This window comes from Polypterus senegalus, chromosome 5 (assembly GCF_016835505.1).
Source record: "Polypterus senegalus isolate Bchr_013 chromosome 5, ASM1683550v1, whole genome shotgun sequence".
In the NCBI taxonomy this organism is placed as follows: Eukaryota; Metazoa; Chordata; class Cladistia; order Polypteriformes; family Polypteridae; genus Polypterus; species Polypterus senegalus.
Genome location: NC_053158.1, coordinates 169,763,986 through 169,788,808, shown reverse-complemented (window position 1 = coordinate 169,788,808; position 24,823 = coordinate 169,763,986). Strand labels below are relative to the sequence as shown.

General features: G+C 37.1%; 1 protein-coding gene across 2 annotated transcripts in view; it reads right to left on the bottom strand.

Moving 5' to 3' along the window:
- The window catches only part of lmbr1 (limb development membrane protein 1), a 167,836-nt gene extending 144,139 nt beyond the window's left edge, over positions 1 to 23,697 (bottom strand). The window contains exons 1-2 of one of the 2 annotated variants that reach the window (XM_039753618.1): positions 23,494 to 23,697; positions 1,772 to 1,844 (exon numbers count right to left, since the gene is read on the bottom strand). In XM_039753618.1, the coding sequence (XP_039609552.1) occupies positions 1,772 to 1,844; positions 23,494 to 23,556 (136 nt within the window). In that variant the 5' untranslated portion in view covers positions 23,557 to 23,697. Of the gene's footprint in view, positions 1 to 1,771; positions 1,845 to 23,493 lie in introns of those variants that run through there. The other variant, XM_039753619.1, reaches the window with a different exon arrangement.
- Between the last annotated feature and the right edge of the window lie 1,126 nt (positions 23,698 to 24,823).

The following is a 24,823-nucleotide window of genomic DNA, read 5'->3' as shown; positions in this document are numbered from 1 at the left end:
CTAACACATTACCTAGACCATATCAGTATAGATATCCAGCATGATTTTTTTTTCCATTGAGATGTTTTGTTTTCAAAATGTTCCTTTAATTTTTTGAGCAGTTTATATTATATATAATAATAAACTGCTCCAAAAAGGACTCACTCCACATTAAATTTAGACAATTTAATAATGTGTTATGCTTTACTGTACAGGCTGCTGAAATATTTAAAATCAACTTTAAATTTAAACAAAAATTTAAATGGGATGAACCAAATCAAGATTAGGTTAATATATTGATTGCTAAAAAACTTAAAATAATTGAAAATCTAACTCTGGAAATTTGGGTTCAAGTCTAATACAAGGTAACATTTTAATACGTACATATTTTGTTAACAAATTAATGAAAAGTCAAGCTTTATTGCCTAATTAAAAAGATTACAATATGCGAGCTTTCAAGGCAACTCAGGCCCCTTCTTCAGGCAAGACGTAATTTTGCTTGACTTCTCATTACTTCCAAAATGGCTAACACGGTACAACATCCTACTTAACAAAACAGTAAACAAATAAGCATTTTCAAAAATAAAGCAACATTAGCACTGTGTTGATTTTGGCTTTAATATAAAATTTTATTTACTGCAATCAAAATCAAAAGTAACAAACTCAATACAATTTAAAGACAAACAAAATTGAATTATTACAATGTTTCTAATGCCAAGTAAAATAAAGTGATTATTAGTAACAACTAATGATTTCAAAATGATTGAATTTTAAATTTTATTTTGTGTAAGTGATTTGTCATTGTGATAAGTTTGCTCCCCCCTTTATTTCTCCTGCCATTTTTCCCTTAAAGTTACTGAAACCACCCATTTCCTTTTCCAGTTTAAAGATTATGTCACATTACTTGACTTTTCAAGCAATTTTCAGTCACAAACTTTATTTACATAATCTTAGGAAGACAAGGGAAGTCACTCTTGTCACTGCCACTTCTGTAGTGTGACATAACTAGTATGTGACAGGCCCCTTAAGTCAAAGCAGTGGGCTTAGTGTGCAACAGAGCTGACAACCTATGAGCTCTGACCCAAAAGTAAAATGCATATAATGCAAAGGAATAAGTAAAGTGGATATTTTGGATGTTGCAAACAGAAGAAAGGATTGTCTGTCTGATGTCTCATGTTTTATGTTCAATAATAAAATGAAAACGGGAAAAATGGCAGAGATTCTGGCTGAACTCACAGAACCTGTGAAGCTTTCAACATGGATACCAGCTCTGTCAGGCAATACATTATTGGCTGTCAGAAAAGGGCAGACCTTGCAATACTTTGTAATTATGACACTGGGTTGGAAAGTTGTTATTCTGTCATCTTTATTTGATCATGATTTGACAGTCTTTGAGTCATTTGTCCAATTACTTTTGAGCCTCTGAAATAAAGGGATTGTGTTAAAAAATGTTTTAGTTGCCTCACATGTTTATGCAATCTTTTTGTTCAACCCACTGAATTAAAGCTGAAAGTCTGCACTTCAACTGCATTTCATTTCTTCATTTAAAATTCAATGTGGTAATGTACAGAACCAAAATTAGAAAAAAAGTTGTCTCTGTCCAAATATTTATGGACCTAACTGTACCCTGCGATTTCAAAAAAATCACTTTCAAACCAAGAATCTTGGGCTATGTACAAATTGAATGGGCTTTAGCAGCACCTTATATTATTTATTTTAACTTGAGAACTGAACATAAGTCACCAAAGAGCAAATATTTTGAACAAGTCCAATAATTAAATGTTGCACTTACCAGCTTTCCTTTTATACCTGGTAATGATGAAGTAGGAGGCTATGTACAGGATAGCAAACAGTAAGAAACAAACCTGAAAGAAAAAAAAACCCTTAGAATTATAAGATTAATTTGTATTAATATACAGGATACAGTAGGCATGCTTTATGTTTAGGAAGAAAATCTCAGTAGAAGAACTTTTGTCTTCTCAAATGAGAAGCCTCAAATTACAAGTTAAATAGACATTAACAGAGTGAATTTGCTCAAAGACAAGTTGGTCAGCCTTTTTCCCCTCAAACAATCACAAATCTTTCTGCAAGGCTCAAGAAGGTGTCAGAAATGTATCACTTATATTAGTTTCAAAGAGTGCCAACAAAATATACCCCACACCATTAAATCACCACCACCACCAAGCTGAACTGTTGACACCCACCAGAATGGAGTTATTGACTCATGGTCTTATTTCCCTATCCTGACCTTAATCAATCAAAAATGAGATTCTTCAAACTAGAATTGTTTTTAATCCTCAAAGTCCAGCATATTTGTTCTTTACTCAATCCTCAATGTCCATGCACCAGGGGTTTTTATTGTCAACAAAATCTGTAACTTAAATTTGTAATTCAAATTTACCGTAGATACTCATGTATAAGTCAAAAAATGTATGCCTTAAAATTCATTCAAAAACACAAAGTCGACTTATCCACAGGGCAACACTAATTTCATTAAATAATTCTTTAAACTGTGAAATACCGCACTTGAATTTGAGCATTAGCTTTTGCAGGTTTTGGATAACAAACATACCATTAGCTGCCAGTAGATGGCGGTATCCAGAAACATACAGTATTTCGGACCATAAGGTGCACCGGATTTTAAAGCACAATATCAATGAATGGGTCTACTTTCATACATAAGGCACATCGGATTATAAAGCGCATTCAGCGAAACAAAACGGATAAGTCAAACTTTATTCAACTCATTCACAATAACTCAACATTGCTCAATTGTAACATAAAATACAAAACAATACACTCACTTTTTCAGTTCAATCCTCTTTCACAAATCTATCAAATTCTTCATCCTCAGTGTCTGAGGTAAACCGTTGGGCGATTTCAGCATCAAGCATGCCCGGATCTCTCTCGTCATTATCCGAGTCAGTCTCATTGCTGTTACTTAGCTGTTTAGTGATGAAAGCTCAAAGATACTTGAGACTGATACCTTAGCCCAGGCATCCACGATCCATTGGCAGATAGTGGCGTAACTCGCCTGCCGTTGCCTTCCTGTCTTGGTGAATGTGTGTTCGCCTTCCTTCATCCAATGCTCCCACGCATCTCGCAATTTAACTTTGAACGACCTGTTGACACCGATATCTAACAGTTGGAGTTCTTTGGTTAATCCACCCGGAATGATGGCAAGCTCCGAATTAGTTTGCTTCACTTGGATTTTGACAGTATCGGTGAGATTGGCGCGCATGGAGTCTCAGATCAATAGAGACAGAGATTTGTGGAAAAAGCCATCCGGTCTCCTGATGTAAACTTCCTGACTACGGTAGCCGTAATGCTCCAACAATCCATCAAGCGGTGCAGCTTTGTAGCTTACCAAAGTCATTCTAAAACATTTTAACAGATTTTTGAGCACCGTGTACCACATAAAATCGGTTCGAGGTCAGTAAGCACAACCAGAATTAATACATAAGGCGCACCAGATTACAAGGCGAACTGTCGATTTTTGATAAAATTTAAGGATTTTAAGTGCGCCTTATTGTCCGAAAAATAATCAACAACATCCTCCCACAGTCCAAAGACATGCAGGTTAGGTGGACTGGCGATTCCAAATTGGCCCTTGTGTGTGCTTGGTGTGTGGGTGTGTTTGTGTGTGTCCTGCGGTGGATTGGCGCCCTGCCCGGGATTGGTTCCTGCCTTGTGCCCTGTGTTGGCTGGGATTGGCTCCAGCAGACCCCCGTGACCCTGTGTTCGGATTCAGCGGGTTGGAAAATGGATGGATGGATTTAATACAATCTACTCAACGTTCATTTGGTGCAACGTTTTGCAGCTCTTTATTAAATTTGCATTGAATTGTTTCTGGAAGAAGCTTGATGACCCCACATGCTCTGCATTATTAGCCTATGTATATTTAATTGCAGTTTATTAGTAAAATAGATTAATATATTAAGTTAAACTTCTTACCGGTACGATCATGAATTCTGAAAAGAAGACAAGAGCATCGTATCCCGCATCGTTCAAACTGAAAGTTATTCAGCGTGCTGAGGAAACCAATAATTGTGTGGCTGGTAGAGAGTTTTGCGTTAGCGAAAAACTTGTAAAAGATTGGAGAAAAAATAAGTCTTCGCTACAAGCAATGCCAAAGTCTAAGAAAGCATTGCGTTTTAGACTTTCACCTTTCAGTGGACTGGAAAAGGACTTGAATGACTGGATTGTGGAATGCAGGCAAAATGGATACATTGTGACTCGTTCGAGGATTCGGTTACGGGCACTTCAATTGGCAAAAGAAGGAAAGTATTTAACGATCGATAGTAATCCTTTGTTGAAATTTCAAGCATCGGCTGGCTGGTGTACACGGTTTATGAACAGATATGGGCTGTGCCTTCATCAGCGAACAAAAATCGCGCAGAAGCTGCCAATAGATCTTGAAGAATTTCATAAATTTATTATCAAGCAAAGAAAAAGGCATGACTTTGATCTCAGTAACATTGGTAACATGGATGAAACGCCAATGACATTTGATATGCTAGGGAATCGAACTGTAGCAGGTATTGGTGAGAAGACCGTACTTAAACAGGCCATGAAAAAACCCATTTCACCGTTGTCCTCTCTTGCTTGGCAGATGGTACAAAGCTACACCCAACGATAATATTCAAGAGGAAGTCATTCCCAAAGAACATAAAATTTCCTGCAGGCATTACTGTTCGTGTACACCCCAAAGGCTGGATGGATGAGGCTGGACCGAAATTGTGGCTTCAAGATGTATGGGCTAGGCGATGAGGACCAGGGCAAAGTAAACGCCCGTCACTTTTGGTGTGGGACATGTTCCGCTTCTCATACATCAGAGGATGTGAAGGATGAAGCCAGGAAAATGGCTACTACGTTAGCTGTTATTCCCGGTGGGTTGACATCGATGCTCCTGCCATTAGATGTTTTTTTGAACAAGCCATTCAAGGACAGAGTATGCAGCATGTGGCAGCAGTGGATGTGTTCTGGAGAAGTAAAATTAACAAAAGGAGGGAATTTGAAGAAACCAGACTTTGATTTAGTAGCTAAATGGGTAAAGGAAGCTTGGGACTCAATTCCACCAGAAATGATCAAAAAGTTGTTCTTGTAATAATGCAGCATCAGTAATGCTATGGATGGATCAGAAGATGATGCCATCTGTGAAGACAAAGAATCAGCAGCAGATGATTCAACAATCGGTGACAGCGAAAAGGATGATGTTTATGCTGACGACGTCACGGAAGAAAACTTTCACATTTTATTCGGACATTCTGATGACGAAGAGTCAGGATTTGAAGAAGACACTTAGGGCCACTTTATTATATGCGAGGGATTTGAATATGAATTTAATTGAAATATTCTAACTGTAAGTAAATGAATAAAAATGTTTTTGGAGTTTTAATTTTGGCTTACTAAAATTCTTCAAAGATTAAAATGTTGAAAGTCTGGGCCCAGGTACATTGGGTATAATTATGAAATTCAAAGAATTTGATAGGCTGTCAAGCTTTACCCTCGACTTGTACGCGGGTCATAACAAATTTCATAATTTTCGGCTTCAACAATACACTGGACTTATCTGCGAGGTCGACTAATAGGCGAGTATCTACGGTAATTCAAGTTGCACACTAAATAAAATAAAAATGGGTTAAACAAAAACTTAAACACACCCCTAAACTGCTTTCAGTAAGATAAGAGTTTGAGAATAAGGAAACATCAGCCTAACAAAGAAGATAAAACCACAGGCTAGGCTAATTAACAAACTTTAACTCCATGTCTACAGAAAGCTGCTGTCTGGTTATCTCAATCAATCGAACATGAAAAGACAGAGGAAAAGAGTGACATCACAAGCTCTAGCATAACCATATATTGAATCAGGACGTTTAAAATGTTGTGTGAATTACCTGCTTCATCTAAAGATTAAAAAACCTAGTGTGGCCAAAGTAACAGACTGCTCCCTTAGTGCATGTTAAATTCAATTTACTAAATAGTCAGAAGATACTTTCTATATACACAGTTGTGGCAAAAGAGGGCTTACTGTGTCTTTTATGGATATATCTACTGTATGTGTTTCCACAAAGACGCAACATACATTTCTTAACTTCATCGAATGCCTCTTTTTAGGCTAAAACATAAACCTAATTATACTAAATTATTATCAAGAAAACTTTGGTAAAATTGGTAAGTCACCAATAATTAAATCTAGAGTCAAAAGTTTAATGTTATGCGACACAAACATACAGTGCATCCGGAAAGTATTCACAGCGCATCACTTTTTCCATATTTTGTTGTTACAGCCTTATTCCAAAATAGATTAAATTCATTTTTTTCCTCAGAATTCTACACACAACACCCCATAATGACAATGTGAAAAAAAGTTTACTTGAGGTTTTTGGAAATTTAATAAAAAAACTGAGAAATCACATGTACATAAGTATTCACAGTCTTTGCTCAATACTTTGTTGATGCACCTTTGTCAGCAATTACAGCCTTAAGTCTTTTTGAATATGATGCCACAAGCTTGGCACATATATCCTTGGCCAGTTTCGCCCATTCCTCTTTGTAGCACCTCTCATGCTCCATCAGGTTGGATGGGAAGCGTCAGTGCACAGCCATTTTAAGATCTGTCCAGAGATGTTCAATTGGATTCAAGTCTGGGCTCTGGCTGGGCCATTCAAGGACATTCACAGAGTTGTCCTGAAACCACTCCTTTGATATCTTGGCTGTGTGCTTAGGGTCGTTGTCCTGCTGAAAGATGAACCGTCGCCCCAGTCTGAGGTCAAGAGCACTCTGGAGCAGGTTTTCATTCAGGATGTCTCTGTACATTGCTGCAGTCATCTTTCTCTTTATCCTGACTAGTCTCTCAGTTCCTGCCGCTGAAAAACATCCCCACAGCATGATGCTGCCACCACCATGCTTCACTGTAGGGATGGTATTGGCCTGGTGATGAGCGGTGCCTGGTTTCCTCCAAATGTGACGCCTGGCATTCACACCAAAGAGTTCAATCTTTGTCTCATCAGACCAGAGAATTTTGTTTCTCATGGTCTGAGAGTCCTTTAGGTGCCTTTGGCAAACTCCAGGCAAGCTGCCATGTGCCTTTTACTAAGGAGTGGCTTCCGTCTGGCCACTTTACCATACAGGCCTGATTGGTGGATTGCTGCAGAGATGGTTGTCCTTCTGGAAGGTTCTCCTCTCTCCACAGAGTACCTCTGGAGCTCTGACAGAGTGACCATTGGATTCTTGGTCACCTCCCTGACTAAAGCCCTTCTCCCCCGATCGCACAGTTTAGATGGCCGGCCAGCTCTAGGAAGAGTGCTGGTGGTGTGCTCATTGGGACCTTCAAAGCAGCAGAAATTTTTCTGTAACCTTCCCCAGATTTGTGCCTTGAGACAATCCTGTCTCGGAAGTCTACAGAAAATTCCTTTGACTTCATGCTTGGTTTGTGCTCTGACATGACCTGTCAACTGTGGGACCTTATATAGACAGGTGTGTGCCTTTCCAAGTCATGTCCAATCAACTGAATTTACCACAGGTGGGCGCCAATTAAGCTGCAGAAACATCTCAAGGATGATCAGGGGAAACAGGATGCACCTTAGCTCAATTTTGAGCTTCATGGCAAAGGCTGTGAATACTTATGCACATGTGCTTTCTCAGTTTTGTTACTTTTAATAAATTTGCAAAAACCTCAAGTAAACTTTTTTCACATTGTCATTATGGGGTGTTGTGTGTAGAATTCTGAGGAAAAAAATGAATTTAATCCATTTTGGAATAAGGCTATAACATAACAAAATGTGGAAAAAGTGAGGCGCTGTGAATACTTTCCGGATGCACTGTAAAAATTATTCTAAATACATGGAACTAAAATAACCCTATCCTGCACCGTTTTCTTGTTTTTTTTTTGTTTTTTTTACTGAGAGGAGTCAAGACTATGGAGAAAGAAAGGAATGCTACAAAGCAACCCTTTTGCCCAGAGTAATATCAGATTTGGCTGAATGATATTTCTCAATGAAAGGTCAATACTGATGTATGTCAGAATGCCAGAAGCCTGCTATCCCTTAAACACTTATACCAGCCCACATAGCACACACTACCATATATAATTCAGCCAATTACATCTTTAGTCTTATTAATTTATGAATTGCATACATAAACAATCTCTTATTCTCTATACCCATATACACAATATACTAAATGCTAAAAGAAGAGTAGAGATTTCAAACGTATGGCTTGAGTTTTCCTTGCTCATCTTCAACTTTGTTATAGATACAGTGGGGTCTAATAAAAAAAAATTCAATGTTTTAATTATGGCATAAATTGGTCAATTTTAAAGTTTTATTACTGATCTGAACCACATATGTGGCAGCTGCAGACATTATACCACCTTAAAATCAGCAGGTCAATTCAAAATTGGACAATATACTTTGTACAAATCTGGAGATCAGGGTCATACTTAAAATTCACAATAGCTAAACTGCTAATTGTTTCATGTAAATGCATCAGTGATGTATTATAAATAATTGCTAGTAAATGCCATATCCAATGAACAATGCTAACCAAGGCAACATAAATAATAATGTCAATTCGTTTCTTCAAAAACAGAAGATTTCTATTCAATACATGCCTTTGAACAACTGCTTATTGTGGTAATGTGTATTATGGGGCTAGGCATATGCTGGTAGACTGATAACTGGCACATCTAATTGACCCACCCCGGATTTGTGTAAAACTTAACTTACAAGCTTTTTTTTTTTTTGGACAAAACATTTTAACAATGAATCAGAGCAATCACAGTACTCTGTATTGGTAAAATGTGATCAAGCAGTAAGTAACTTAATTTCAAAATACATGTCTAATGTAAGGGAAATTTCATGAGTGCCCATTTGTGTGCTTTCCATGTAAACGAGACTTCAAGCACCAGTACATTTACCATGGAGATAATGACATCATACTACAACATATAACTTTTTTCATTATAAACTGCAGTATAAACAGTGGATTCAGACCACTTCACTTTTTGCACTCTTTATTGTGTTCTAGATATAAATTTAAATGGAAACATTTGCCATTTTTGCCAATTTAATTACCCATAATGGCAAAATGAAAACATGGTTTTCAGAAAACTTTCAAAATTAATTTAATATCAAAATATCAAAAACTGAATTCTTTAATTTATATAAGAATTTAGTAACTATTAGGGATGCACTATTTAAGGATGATACCAATGACTGACTTCATTGTTACTTGATTTTTTTTTTCTTTATCCCTTTAAAGATTTTTGACACTAATCACCACCACTATCAGAACTCGCTGAAGTGGCTTGTGGTTTTCTCTTGGAATCTAGAAAAATGATCCTGGCAGTTGTGACTGAAATCTTAGTTAGTCTACCTTCCCCATGGCTCTGTATCCAGCAAAGTTAGTGCAGTTCTGCATGAATTTAAATTGACTATTTATACACAGACAGTGATTATAATTAAAGAAGTTACAGGTTTGGACACTCTCCCTTCATTTGAACCTGTGTTCATCAACTTGTTTGTATATTATCAGCCCCAACATTCAAGGGTATGTAAACTTTTGAATAGGCCCAATTGGGTGATTTCAGTAATCATAATTTAAAAAGGGCACACACAATTATGTAATAATAAATCGCTTCACCTTAGCACACTCCTTAAGTAAAAGGAAAGCTTTCTGCATGAATACTTACATTTTCCAAACAATGGCCAATACTGTACTTCCCAAATTCTGCCAGGGTACGTAAACTTAATAAGCTTACTTACTTAATAAGCACAACTGTATAGTGTCAGAGAAATACTGAATCATTACGTTTCACAGGAAATGTAGCTGCAAGGTTGTTTTAAGTGTAAGAAATCCTGAGTACACATTTACTCACTACATGAATAAAGTATCACCAGGATACAGTTAGGGAGCATGTTTCCTCTTTAATTCTTTTCTATTTAAGCACAGTTTCATGCATTTTGTACTTCTACAGTTATGAACATCACATCATTTACCCACTATAATTTCATGAAGCAGGAGGAGTGAACTGCTGTGGCTAACGTTCATGCATGTCAACACACAGCCACAAAAGCCACTTCTACAGACAACAAATCAAACAGAAGCTGTTACAAACTGTGTTGCCATAAGGAGTGGCTATCAAATGCATAAGAGAAAAAATATAAATATACTCTCTCTCTGGATTTTTTTTCTCCCTAAATAATAAAAACCATCATTTAAAAACTGCATTTTGTGTTTACTTGTGTTATATTCGACTAATGGTTAAATGCGTTTGATGATCAGAAACATTTTGTGTGACAAACATGCAAAAGAATAAGAAATCAGGAAGGGGGCAAATAGTTTTTCACACCACTGTATATACACTCACCTAAAGGATTATTGGGAACACCTGTTCAATTTCTCATTAATGCAATTATTTAATCAACCAATCACATGGCAGTTGCTTCAATGCAGTTAGGGGTGTGGTCCTGGTCAAGACAATCTCCTGAACTCCAAACTGAATGTCAGAATGGGAAAGAAAGGTGATTTAAGCAATTTTGAGCGTGGCATGGTTGTTGGTGCCAGACGGACCGGTCTGAGTATTTCACAATCTGCTCAGTTACTGGGATTTTCACGCACAACCATTTCTAGGGTTTACAAAGAATGGTGTGAAAAGGGAAAAACATCCAGTATGCGGCAGTCCTGTGGGCGAAAATGCCTTGTTGATGCTAGAGGTCAGAGGAGAATGAGCCGACTGATTCAAGCTGATAGAAGAGCAACTTTGACTGAAATAACCACTCGTTACAACCGAGGCATGCAGCAAAGCATTTGTGAAACCACAACACGTACAACCTTGAGGCAGATGAGCTACAACAGCAGACCTCTCTTCTTTCAATTAGGTTGAATTAGGGAAGCAAACTTTTATTACATGTCATAAATAAATGAAAGTTGATACCCTTTGATCAATTAATAACTATTAATCATTAAAAAAAATCCTGCTTAATATTACAGACAATAATGGAAAGATTCTTTCAACGTTAAGTGAACATGAGTCACAAGAAAAGTATTAAGTGTATTTTCTGTTGTATTGGAATAAGATCATATCGACATGGTCAAGTTTTAAATGCACGCACAGCCTGTTAAATGAAAGATAAGCAACCAATAGCAGCCATTCCAATAGCCTATATACAGTAATCCCTCGCTATATCGCGCTTTGACTTTCGCGGTTTCGCTGCTTCGCGGGTTCTGGACAATGTGTCTTTTACTTCCTGTACATGCTTCCTCAGTTGGTTTGCCCAGTTGATTTCATACAAGGGACGCTATTGGCGGATGACTGAGAAGCTAACCAATCAGAGCACGCAGCTAAGTTATCCTGACTGAGAAGCTAACCAATCGTGTTTCGCTGTGTAAAGAGTTGTGCTCTTTTGTGTTTATCTTTGTGCATAGTCAAGCCCTTCATTATGGCTCCAAAACGATCTGCTACTGCTTCAGGGGCCGTGCCCAAGCGCAAACGGAAGATGTTAACGATTGCCGAAAAGGTAAACTTTTTGGATTTGTTGAAGGCTACGATTCTTTTTATTTAAAAAGTAGGAAAGGAATATAAGATCTACGTCCTTTTAACCAGGGTGCAAAACAAGTTGTAAGTGGATGTAACAAGGCAGTAGTCTGGATGGAATCTGCTTTAGGGATTTGGATTGAAGACTGCCAGAAGAAGAACAACGGCAGTGCTACACAATCCCCTGAAGTGACTCCTTTAAGGGCTGTAACGCTCTCCTTTGTTGTGCAGTAAAATAAAACTCATTGTTATCGGACAAGTCATCGTGTCATTGTTGGTGAGTAACCATAATTAATTTTCTACTTACAGTACTTAGTACATGTACGTACGTTTAGTGTCACTGTACACACACATTTACTGTATACTCTTTTTGTTGCATTGTATGTATTTATTGCTGGTGGCATGTCTATCGTAATGGCTGTAACATATGTGATATCGGAGACACTCAATATCTTTAATATTTAGGTTTTACTGTATATAAACAGTGTGTTTATATACATAATTTCAATGAATCTTACCTAATATCTAAGAGAATACAAAGGGATTATGCTGTATAACTCTGCGGGGAATATTTATAAACAGTGTGGGAGAGTTTATAAGGGCTTAAAATATATAAAAATAACCATAAAAACATATGGTTTCTACTTCGCGGATTTTTACCTATCGTGGGGGGGGTCTGGAACGCAACCCCCGCGATCAAGGAGGGATTACTGTATTCCCCCTAAGCTGTATGGATGCATGGCGTTGCACAATTTTTCTAGGTGCCACACAGACAGGCACTCACTTCCGCCTCTGGCACAGCAGTTTGGAAGTTGCACACAGTTGCTGGTGAATCACCATGCTTGATAATTCAGAGGGGACAATTCGTATGTTGGTGACCAGAGAAATGAATGTCACTGCCATGGTAATTAAACCTTTCAATGAGGTTGACATTATCTCCATTAAAAACACACTGTTGATGGCTGTGTTCAAGAGATCATTAAAGGCCTGGATCTTGGTTTTTATCCAGGACACTTGCGAGTCCAGACACTTAGACTCCTCGTTCAGTCTCTCAAGAGCCTCATTTGATTCCGCAAAGATCACAGCATCATTGGGAAAGTCAAAATCCGTGAATCTTTCTTCACCATCAGATGCCCAACAGTCACTGGACCCCATGACCCTGCCCAACACCCTGTCCATGCAAGCACTGAACAGAGTAGGAGCAAGAACACACCCTTGACAAACTCCAGAATAAACTTGAGAAAAATGCAGTGGTTCTGCCACCTTTCTGCATAGCACTCACAGTATCAGTGTACTGTATAGGCAGTCCATAATATCCAGCAATTCTGGGGGAATTCCGCAAAGTCTCGATCAACCGAGTCAAAAGTTTTATGAAAATCGACAAAGGCTGCAAAGAAAATCTAGAGATTTTTGTGTTTGCACTCCATGAGAACCCTCAGTCTCAGGATGCAGTCAATGGTAGACTTCTAAGACATAAAACCAGACTGCTCCAGTTCCTGGTAGGTGAGCAAGTGATCAAGGATCCTACCCGGCACTGAAAGCAGTGTTATCCCCCTGTAGTTACGACAATCCAGGCAATGACTCTACCCTTTCCAGACAGGGGCAATAAGTCAGATTTTCCAGTCAGTTAAGATGATACCCATCTCACAAATAGAAGCAAAGATTGCTTGCAATGCAAGGAGAGATTTGGTGGTTCACAGCTAATTGGAGGATTATCCTCAAGAACCATGGACCCGGAGATGACCAACATTAGGCAGAGAATCAGCTTTAAACAGTTGCTCAAAGTAGCCAGTCCAGTGGTTCACAAATGCAGTGACATCCATAAGGACTGTTCCATCACCCGCCCTGACTGCGACTGTCTGAGGAACAGGATTTGGATGTGCATAATGCTACAGTTCCTTTGTAAGCAGGACATGGGTCACTAAACGATAGATAGCGTGTCACTTGCTCACAGATTCCTCTAACAAACATCTCCTTATCTGCCCTCAGAGCCTTTGCTGCCATCCTCCTCAGTTCCTGGTACAGACTGGAGTTGCGATCAGGCCATGCAGTGCAATTCCTCTTGATTATACCCAGGGTGCCCTGTGAGATGAAACATTTCCTTCTGTGAACACCAGCAACTCCAACACAGCCCTCAGCAACCTTCTGGGTCTTGTCACAGAAGGTCTCCCATATTAAATTTGGATCAGCAGTCACACCCAAGACTGCAAGTTCCTCACAAATTGTGTGCAGACTCATAAGAAACAGCCTGATCTTCGGAGTATGGCCAGATTCGGCCTCATTCTCCTAGTAGGTGGTAACCTACTGGACCTAAGTTGGATCTTCAGATTAGGAACAACTAGTCTGTGGTCAGAATTCACATACTGGGCACTTCTGTAAACTCTGCAGCTCTGTAGGAGCCTCCAGCATCTGCCCAAAAGGATGTTATTGATGTTCATCGCACAACCAGTATTGGAGTACCAAGTCCAACAATGCAGCTCAGAGTGCAGGAACCAGGCTCCAGTAATCCGCAGCCCCTGACCTTTTGCAAAGTCAAGGAACATGGAGCCACTTTCACCATAGTCTTTACAAACCCTAAGCTGAAATTCACCAAAGATATTGTATACAAAAATGGTGGTATTGTGATATCCCTAGCTCCAACATTATCATCATAACTGAACAACAGACACCACATACAGCACCTGTAACAACCTACCACTAGTCCACGGATGTTTTTGAATGCCAATGTATAATCTGATGTTACAGAACGGTTTTCCTCAAGCAACATGTTCTATTTATTTTAAACACTTGCACTGTGCTCTTCACACACACACAACACACATTTATATGTCGGGGGTTTTTAGAAGCCTTTTTGGCTCTACACAGTTTATCAAAATGAAAAGCTTACTTTTTATTGGATTTGGCCGATTAGAGCACCACTGCTCTTTGTAGTTCAAAATCACCACCCCTACTTTGAGTGCGGTATTCCTGAAGCATTGGATTGGTTTAGAATAGTTCCCATTGTGTTTTAAGAAAATTTCACTCATGGTTGTCTCAAGGCATACATACAATACATCTGGCTCAGTGAGACTACTTCATTTGAATCTTGCCTCAATGTGTACTTACTACAACTGTGGGTAGCACTGCCAGTTCTCCCACATCTCAACAATGTTTAGAATGGACATCTGCAGAAGTGTTCATTACAATCAGATAATGATTGTGGAGCTTCCATTCATTTATTACAATTGTGAAGGACACTGTTTAAAAGCAATTAATCTAGTATCCTTTTCATCTCCTTTTGCAAATGCGTGACAGTACAAGTTAAACGATTACACCTTATTTGATTGGTAGCGTTATTGCTGTTTCAAAGCATGTACAACTCTGTTTCTGAAGTAATCCTATAATGGGATAAAAGTAGCAATAACACAAGCCTGTGTGTTGTGTTTTTTTTTATAACAAGCATAACTCCTGTACACCCATGATGAAATTCTCCTGCACAAACACAGATATGGCCATTTTTCTTTTCGACATGTGTTGATACGGCATTGTAATATCGCCACCATTGTAGATATTTTTATATGTAGTTCTTACTCACTTTTTTAATGTACTATTGTTCCTTCTGGATTAATTCATTAACCTCCAGTCACACTAGTGCAGTACCAAATTCCTCAGTACTACCAATACAGTGGAACCTCGGTTCACGAACGTCTCGGTTCACGTACAAATTGGTTTACAACCAAAAAAGACCAACTTTTGCCTCTGTTCACGACCACACACTCGGTATACGAACAAGCCAGTTTCCCTTTTGGTTTGTACGTGTTCAGTCTCTCCCCTGCGCATTTCCTGTGCAGCGAGCGAGAGAGTGTTACACACACACACACACAGGCGCGCGAGAGAGAGACACACACACATACACACAGGCGCGTGAGAGAGACACACACAGGCGTGAGAGAGAGAGACACACACACATACACACAGGCGCGTGAGAGAGACACACACAGGCGTGAGAGAGAGAGACACATACACACACACACACACACACACACACACACACACACGAGAGAGACCAACAGACAGACAGACACACACAGGCACGCAAGAGAGACACAGACACACACACACAGGCGAGCGAGAGAGAAAGAGACACACATACACAGGTGAGCGAGAGAGAGAGCTGGACGCATAAGTTAGAGAAGGCAGTTAAAGAATTCAGCTGGGCTTGTTTTTGTTTTCATTTCTGTTTACAGCAATTGGTTCGTAGCGTGCATTGTTGCAATGTTACTTTTCTTGGTGGTTTATTAAATTATGGATTTTTAAAATGTTCATTTTTTTCCTGTGCTTAAAACTCATTAAAAAAAAGTGTTTTTAGCGAGCGGTTCTTAGCGCTATAGCGCAAACTATTGCAGTGTTAGTTTTCTCTGTTGTTCAAGGTTTTCTCAGTGTTATTCAATGTTTTTACATTTAATTTACTATTACCCTGTGAACTCTATGGTATAATTAACTATATTTGTGTTTAAAAACTAAAAAAAATATATATATTTACTTACAGTTCATACGGTCTGGAACGGATTAATTGTATTTACATACAATCCTATGGGGGAAAATTGCTTCGGGTCACGACCAAATCGGTTTACGACCAGAGTTTTGGAACGAATTATGGTCATGAACCGAGGTTCCACTGTACTATAAAAAAAAGTACCTTTACATTTTGGGAACTTTGGTATTGAATTAGTACAGAGATATTTGTTCTTGTGACATCCTTAATTAGCATATATAATGGTTTGTGTGTTATAATGAACAAATTTAACTACTCTGTGTACAAGTCCCCATTTCCAAGATGTTATTTTAACATAAATCTTCATTGTTAGCAACCTATGAAAGTCACCTCTTGCATTTTTTTGGGAAAATTTCACTGATTAGAACATGTCTTGCTCTATTGTTGTGTACACCCTGTTTTATTTCCCTTGACCTCTGGTTATAACCATCTTCCATGCTAATGTTGCTGATATTATAGGTTGGTGCAGTCCAATCTTACTACAAGAATGCTTCCTGTGTATATGGTGAAGTATTGTAGAGCTGCATGGTGTTCACCAGCACCAACTAAATAGACTTTTTCAGGAAGCTTTATCCTGACAAAGATGACTCCTTTAGACATAGCAGAATGAAGCTCATGAAACTGTTGCAGGCTTGTCCCTTTAATCGGCTCCCCTAAAGCTGGCACTGAAGCTGCTCATTGATATCAAATGCCAGCTTGTGCCGATATCATCCTCAGCTGAAACAAGACTCGGTGCTGTTACACTGCCCTCCCTTTGAGAAATAAGCTGTTTCCAGCAACCACTTCCTTGCAATATCACACAAAGTATTAGAATTAAGAATGATGAAGGAATACCTGAAGTTTAAACTAAGTCAATTTTACGTATTTATGCAGTAGCCATTTATCATTAACATATTTCTCATTCTTGGCCAACACTTCTTACTCACATAGGAGTGAAATTTTCCTCAATCTACAGTATTATAAACTAGTAATTATTAACCAATCAGAATAAAAATATCTCTCTTATAAAAAGGTACAGTTATATACTTAGAATATCCCAAAACTGCAATTGGAGTCAAACTTTTTTTTTTTAACATTTCTGGAACCAGAAGCATTTTCCAAGTTTTTTCCAAGAACTCTTCAACCCTGTTTAAAAGATCTAACAAGTAGCTTAAATATTGCCATCATGTGTCTGATTAAATGAACAACACATCTTTAAGTAATTATATATTAGTCGTTTCAATGCACCAATATGCTTTTCAATTAACTGTATAATTGATAAGATGATTATTCACATTAAGCCCTTAAGTAAGTGAATTAGAACATTGCAAAATTTGAACAGTTTAAATGAGAACAGGGCATTAGTCCAACAAACTCACTGAGAAGTAAAAAAAAAAGGAAATAACTGTTACAAATATAGCATTTTTTTATGTTTAAAATTTTCATGTATTACCCATTTTTAATATGTCCTGATCCTGACTTAAAAAAATTAGTCACTTTACTAATGAATCATTTTACACAATGCAAAGTGCACCTATGGAGAGTATACTGTATATGTAATTTTTACAAGATTACTTAAGTAGTGAAGCAGTGAGCAGTCCTGCAGCCTCACAGGTTCAGTGTCCTGGGTTTGAATACCACACCAAGCCAATTTACATGTGGAGTTTGCATTTGCTTCTCATGTCTCAAAGAATTTTACTTACAGATCCCACAATACCCACAGTTTGGTCCATATAGTTACTTCTTCCCAGGTTTCACTCATTCAGGATGTCACAGGCTGTGTTGGAAATTAGCTGAAGATAACATTATTGAATTGTATTGAGTGCAGAATTAGGGAACTATTCTCTGACACAAAGTTTACTCAGCTTATGTAGGTTTAAGTCTTGTCAGCTCCTTCTTGTTTGAGTTAACAACAGTGTGAAGCTGCAAATATACTAAAAAGGGATATCATCTTAAGCCTTTTGAGAGTCAGTGCATCATTACAATTATAGCGACACTACATTTGTTGGCTTTGTGATGGGACTAGTGCTGCCCATGTTTGTTTTCCACCTTGCACCAATTGTTGCCAGGATACGCTGCTGCTTCTTCTTATGACCATGAACTGATTTAAGCAGATTTGGGAATGTTATGCTATATGATATCTACATCTTTTTAAACAGGTGACTTACAAAGGGCCAGGGTTACTGAAAGCTTTGATGGACCAATTATACAATCTATACAGAGAAACTGTTTTTTCCCAAATTTAGCAAGACGTGAGAAACTGTTATCTTCAATTTAAAGATTCACACCACCTCAATGCGTCTCTTTTCTCATGTTTCACACTTTGACATTTACACTGAAGTAGACCTGTGATCCAAATTTAATTTTACTGGCTGTTGCTTTAACAAGCTGATCATTAAGTCCTCAGAGAAGATTCTCAATTCTCAAATAATCACCTTACCAGCTGCTTCTTCATCCTTCATTACAGCATTTAGTGATCCATGGTAGCTTTGCTGTCCATCTTTCACTTTGTAGAACACCTGCCTCTAGAAATATAAGTACCATGGCGAGTTGTACTAGAGGATAATGTTACTCCAACATGCAATATTCTTGTGTGTAAAAACGTACTTTCTGCTTTTTATCTTGAATGTACTTTCATTTAATTTCCTCTTCTGTACTTGTGTATTACACTATTAAAGAGATCTATTGGATAACTTTCATTGATGCCCTTATGAAAGTGAAAAACCTAAATTAGATTACAATGCAAACTTCTGTATTCAACAATAAAGAGTTTTACTATCATTAGCCATATACAGTAAGTAGGGCATGTTCCTATGCCCAGAGATCTGCATGGTTGCTCCTTTTCTTGACAGCTTCCATGTCTCTTTGAGCTGATATGAGAACTGCACACTACACAACAGATACAATTTTGCTAGTCCATTATAGAACCGAAACAATGTACTCCATGATTTATGTGCCATAGTTTCATATATGATATATAATTTTATTTGCATTTTAATTGCTTCTGCACATTTGATGGTGTATCAGTATGATATATCAACATAGGCTCCAAAATTCTTTGCAGAGTTTATCTCCTGAAAGTCACTGTCACCCATTTTGTATCTACCTGTATACCCACTACTCACTTTGCTAGCCCATCTCAACTTTTGATATTTCTCAAATCTAACATCATTTGCAAACTTCACAAATTTGTTCACTCAATTGAATCATACTATAATAAGCCTGCCAGTACACAAATACTCTAAATATAGGATGCATACTTACCTCTGAAAGACATGAATGAAAATAAAAAATATAGTAGTACTCAAATTCAACACATGGCAACAATGAGATTGAAACTATATTCAATAAGATGAGATAAAACAGTGCCCTTGTTTAGATGCAGGTGTTTGGCTATTTGATAGTAGAAAAAGCAATAGATTTGAACACTAAGAAATCATTAATGAATATTAAGAGTGCAATCCAAAACCTTTGTGGAATCTTGTAATTCTTATGAAGTTTGGACATGCTTGTTGTTCAGTATCAGTAATGTATTAAATAAATTCTGAAAGATACATTTCCTGAATATAACATACATTTATTTATAAACACATTTTCACTGTTCTTTAAGACCCTACTGCATCAGCTGTTGCATATGAGCATAACTTGTGTCAGTTAAATCTGATCTGTGTTATCAGGTTTCAACAGCCTCAAAACACACAATGATAATGTTCTTGCCAGATGTATTTTAAATGTTTTTCTATTAATGCTTCAAACTAACTAAAAAATCTACAAGTATTGCATATGCTCTCAAAAATGCTCAATAATTACAAAGCATACATAATTATTTTAAGAATGGTTGTTGGCATATAACAGAAGAAACAGAAAAAAGAAGAACTATATGTGAACATTTTTTGTACATCAAGCCTAATAATGTAGTGGTTAGTACTGTCACTTCAAGTAGCTTGGGCCCTATGTTTGAAACCAAATAAGGACCAAAAAGCAATGATGCCTATTGCATATGGTACCTGAATTAAAAACTCAAGGCTGAAGATTGTATTTCCATTGTAGAATCATAGACAGACATAATAGACATGAATTAAGTCAATCATCCTGGTTGTAATGAATTGAAGTATGCAGTTTTAACTTGAAGGTGAACACACAAGCAAGTGTTGTTCAAGATTGTGATCATTATGAAAGGGAAAAATTAAAATTCAATAACACTCTTAAATCTGCTTCCTGGTGATGTAAAAGAAAAAAACTTTACTTGACTAACTACAGAGATGTCTTTTAATGTAAATTGGTCATGAAATGGTCATTGGTACACACCAAACAATAGTGTTCCATTTTCAGTCAATAATACAGCCAACACAATTTAGAAGACAGTCAGGGTTTATTAAAATTACACATAGACATTCACTAAAAGAAAAAAATTACCCCATGAATCTGGAACTGAAAGGCAGAAACAGTTCAAAATAAATAAATAAATAAATAAAGTATTTGCCACTTCCTGGTTTGCTCTTTAATGTAACAATACACCAACTGGCACTGTGTGAAAAGGTAATTACCCCAAAACAATTACTGGTATGATTACAGATAGATGAGTGAAAATAGATACCGGCTTCATTACACACCACTGCTGAAGAAGAAAAAACAAACCACTACAGAAGCAACAGGACATTGCACTTTGCTGCACACTACAGACAACTTGTTTATGCTCTTTTTAAATAGAGCACTGTGCATTTTTACATTGCAATTGGTTTAGTTAAATATGCATATTTTTCTTGCCTTTTATTATATTCCCCGAATTATTTATTTAGTCATTTGTTTCTTGGAGACCCACTGATGAATTTCTTGCAGTACAATCAACACATGCTCTCTGTGTTTCACTGCTTTGGTTTGTATAACTTCAGTTTTGTTGACTTTACATATTAATTTGTGGATTCCCTGCATTGCCTAATTTATCTTATCTCATCAAGCTAATAGTTCTCTCTGCAAAACACCATCATAAAACAAAGATGCATTCACTTGCACAACAAACTATAAGAAGAACAGATATTTCAAAATGTGCATATCTAAGAAGTACCTTATATATAATGTATGTAGTAAAAGATCAGAAGTACAACTGTAGATTAACCTTAAGCCACAATACTCAGATACAAGAAACTTGCAGTCAGGATTGACCAAAAATCATGCATATAGATTAAAATTGCAATACTCATTTTGATATAAAATAAACTTTTTACATTCTTAGATATTTTTTTCCAGTTCAATATAAGGTCACTGGCAATTAAAAACAACCAAAAAAACTAATGAAGAATTGGGGCCTAAGATTTTTTTTCAGTAGTGGAAGGAATTATAGTTCATATAGTTTTCTTTCCTTCATATAAAAACAAATTCTCATTATTTGGAAAGGTTTGGATGATTTCATTCTTTTAAGATTTACACCACAACCAACTACTTTCTATGACTAAATAATAGTAACTTAATTTGAGGAAGCTGCAAACAAGCAAAACTTTTTCTGTGATGATGAACTACTTTAACAGTTGCTTTATTAACATCACCCTATCAAGGCAGCATATTCACTTATTTATTTACTTACTTACTTACTTGGCTGTTGCCTTTACCAAGATAAAATTTGTGACATATGTTTTGTTTTTCCAAGTGGGGGACTCACTGGTGAAATGACTTGTGTATGGTCACATAGCATTAGTAGCAGGATTTACACCCACAACCTCACGGTTTGAAGTCCAAAGCATTAACCACACTGCCTGCCTAAATGTGTAATGAATCAAACATATCTCATGTTGCTCCAGAGCACAAATTCACCTATTTTAATATTATATTCACAGTTTTAACAAATAATCATAGAAAACATTGATACCGTTCTTAACTTATTAAATCTTAGTTGAAACATGAAAATATCAAATAGCATATTAAAGGTTTAACTGTCTTTATATTTGCAAAGTAGGGCTTATTATTAATTCTGTTAAAATATAAATTGTTTTATGTATCAACATCAAAGGAGAGTATTTTGGATTTTATTCTGACACTCATTTCATTAGATTTAACTCTTGTCATAAATGCCCTATATACACAGAAAATGCTAGTATTAGATGTCTATATTTTCCATACATGCATCAAACCATAGCATGTCAGTATTAATTTTCCATGATGAACAATACACAACAGTTATACATATGAAGTTGTTACAAGAAAAAGTGTGGCTTAAACAGAAAAAATAATAAGGAAAGTTACCTCAATGTTATCATTACAAGCTAAGAAAACATAAATGCATCAAAGATTTGAAACAGTATTGTAGACCATTATATAATACATAATGTTTGGAAGAGAAATTATCTGAAAAAGAACGGAACGGAAGCATTAATCTCTGATACATTTACAAACTTACCGTACTTAAAAAAAAAAAAAACTCCCAACAAGGAAATAAATTATCATACAGTATACCATTACCAGGCAAGATGATTCTTTTGTTGCATTATATATATATATATATATACACAGTATATATATAATGCAAATATATAGTGTATACATACACAGGGGCAGCCAAAAGTAGGAGTGCAGTTCTTTGTAAGGAAAAAGACATGAACGTTAAGAATAATACAATAGCTTTATTAACTTAAAGGAAAGTTGTAATGGCACAGTGTAGTTAGGTACAATCTCATAAGTGCTCAAATTGCCGGCCTCATGTACTCGCAACTGTAAACATACTTTTGCCCGCCCCTGAAAATATATCTATATGTATATACATGTTGTCAATATCTCACAGTTACTTCCCATCTGTTAAGAACTTCAAGAGCAAAACCAGGGGAAAGGTTGATGGCTTAGGCTCTCGAGTGTCATGAACAAACCTCTATGACAACCCTTCGACATAAGGCTGGGTCTATCACAGATGTGCTCACCAGCTGTCAACAGGCGCTACAACTTTTTTTTTTTCTTTTTAACTGTGGAAATGTAAACTGACTTTGTGCATATATTATTTTACTGTTTGGACTGGAGAGTATTCTATGTAGTTTTGTGCATATCTAAATGCTGTTCATATGCGTGGGTCGTTGTAACAGTTTTTTTACCTCTCCATCTCAATACAATATCCATATATTATATTATGCTGTTAATTAAAGTATGCCTACTAATACTGCATAACACATAGTAAGGGTTTTCAAACAAAGGCAGACGGACTAAGGTAGAAAGCACAGAAAAATTTCGAAATAAATATGAAAGAGGCGTGTTCCATGTAATAAAACCTATAACGGAATGCATTTCATTACAGGTGTTTAACTCACAAGCTGCTTTGTATAGGAGATTACAGTAATGCACACGTTTGAGAAAACTAACAGAAGATACAAGTTTCGCAAGATTTATACATAGCAGGAATACACGAAGTAATGTGACAGTATGCATCTTGACCTGAAGCCACTTACACAAAATTTTCGTGAAGTAAACATAAAAGAGAACTTACAATATACTCTCGCACTTGACTGTGGAAATTCTGCTCTCTGATGCTCACATCGTCTTCGTCCATTCTTCATATTGCAAAAACGCAGCAATTACTTCTCGTTCGCATTTGCTGCTGTGAAATTCTGCTGCATACTTCTCCTGGGCAAAATAAAAACACGCTCTCGCAAGACAACAAAACATCAACCTCCGTTCCTGTTTCCCCACCCTTTTTTTTTTTTGTGTGTAGAGTCATCGGTCGGGGACGCGCAGTTCGATGACGTCATGAGCCACGGTTACGTGGAGTTGACATATTGAATGTGTCAAGCCAGCTTAACTTTTCACTGCAGTTGAAGACTCAGATTTTTACTCCATATCTTTAACGACTTTGGGAACATTTATGTTATCCTTTTATCCATTATAAGTCAGTTGCCAATATCTATCCATGAACTGAACTACAAAAATGTATGTTATATTTTAAAATTGACAACAGAAATCAGGAAAACTAGTCAAAAGGAGGAAATGTACATTCCTTACTTACTGCATGTCAGAACAGCATAGCATATAGGGCCTAAATGAGAGACAAATATTTGATATTTTGCAATAAATGGATTGAATAAATAAATTAAAGAGATTTCACGTAAAATAGCTGAACTTATAAAATGTTACCAGAGGTGTCCTCTCTAGCATTGAAAATTGCCACAAGTACTGTGATACTGGAATGGCACCCAGTGACTCTGAACTGAATTTAAGAGTTCTGGGTCTAGGTGAGTAAAATTAAAATAAGTACTATTTGAACATGACACATGTAACTGTTTTTTGATGTGTATGATGAAACTGTGATATACTTATTTCAGCAATGCACATGCTCAGAAAATACTAATTATAAACAAAGCTAAATAGCTTAAATTGACATTGTTTATGTGGAATTACAACCTGGATAATTCCACCTAAAAAACAGTGTATTGAATCTTATGTTTATAAACTTATGACCTGCATTCTGGGGGGCATGGTGACACAGTGGTAGTGCTGCTGTCTCAGTGTAAGGAGACCAGGTTTCACGTCCCAGGTCCTCCCTGCGTGGAGTTTGCATGTTATCCCCATGTCTGCATAGGTTTCTTCCAGGTGCTCCAGTTTCCTCTCACACTCCAAAGAAATGCAGTTTAGGTGGCATTAAATTGGCCCTAATATGTGGTTGGGGTGGGTGTGTGTGTTCAACCAGCAATGGATTGGTGCCCTGTCCAGGGTTTGTTCCTGTCTTGTTCCCTATACTTCTGGGGTAGGCTCTAGCTCCCCACATGATCCTGTTCAGGACGAAGCAGGTTACTAACTGACCTCCATTCTATGCCTAGGTC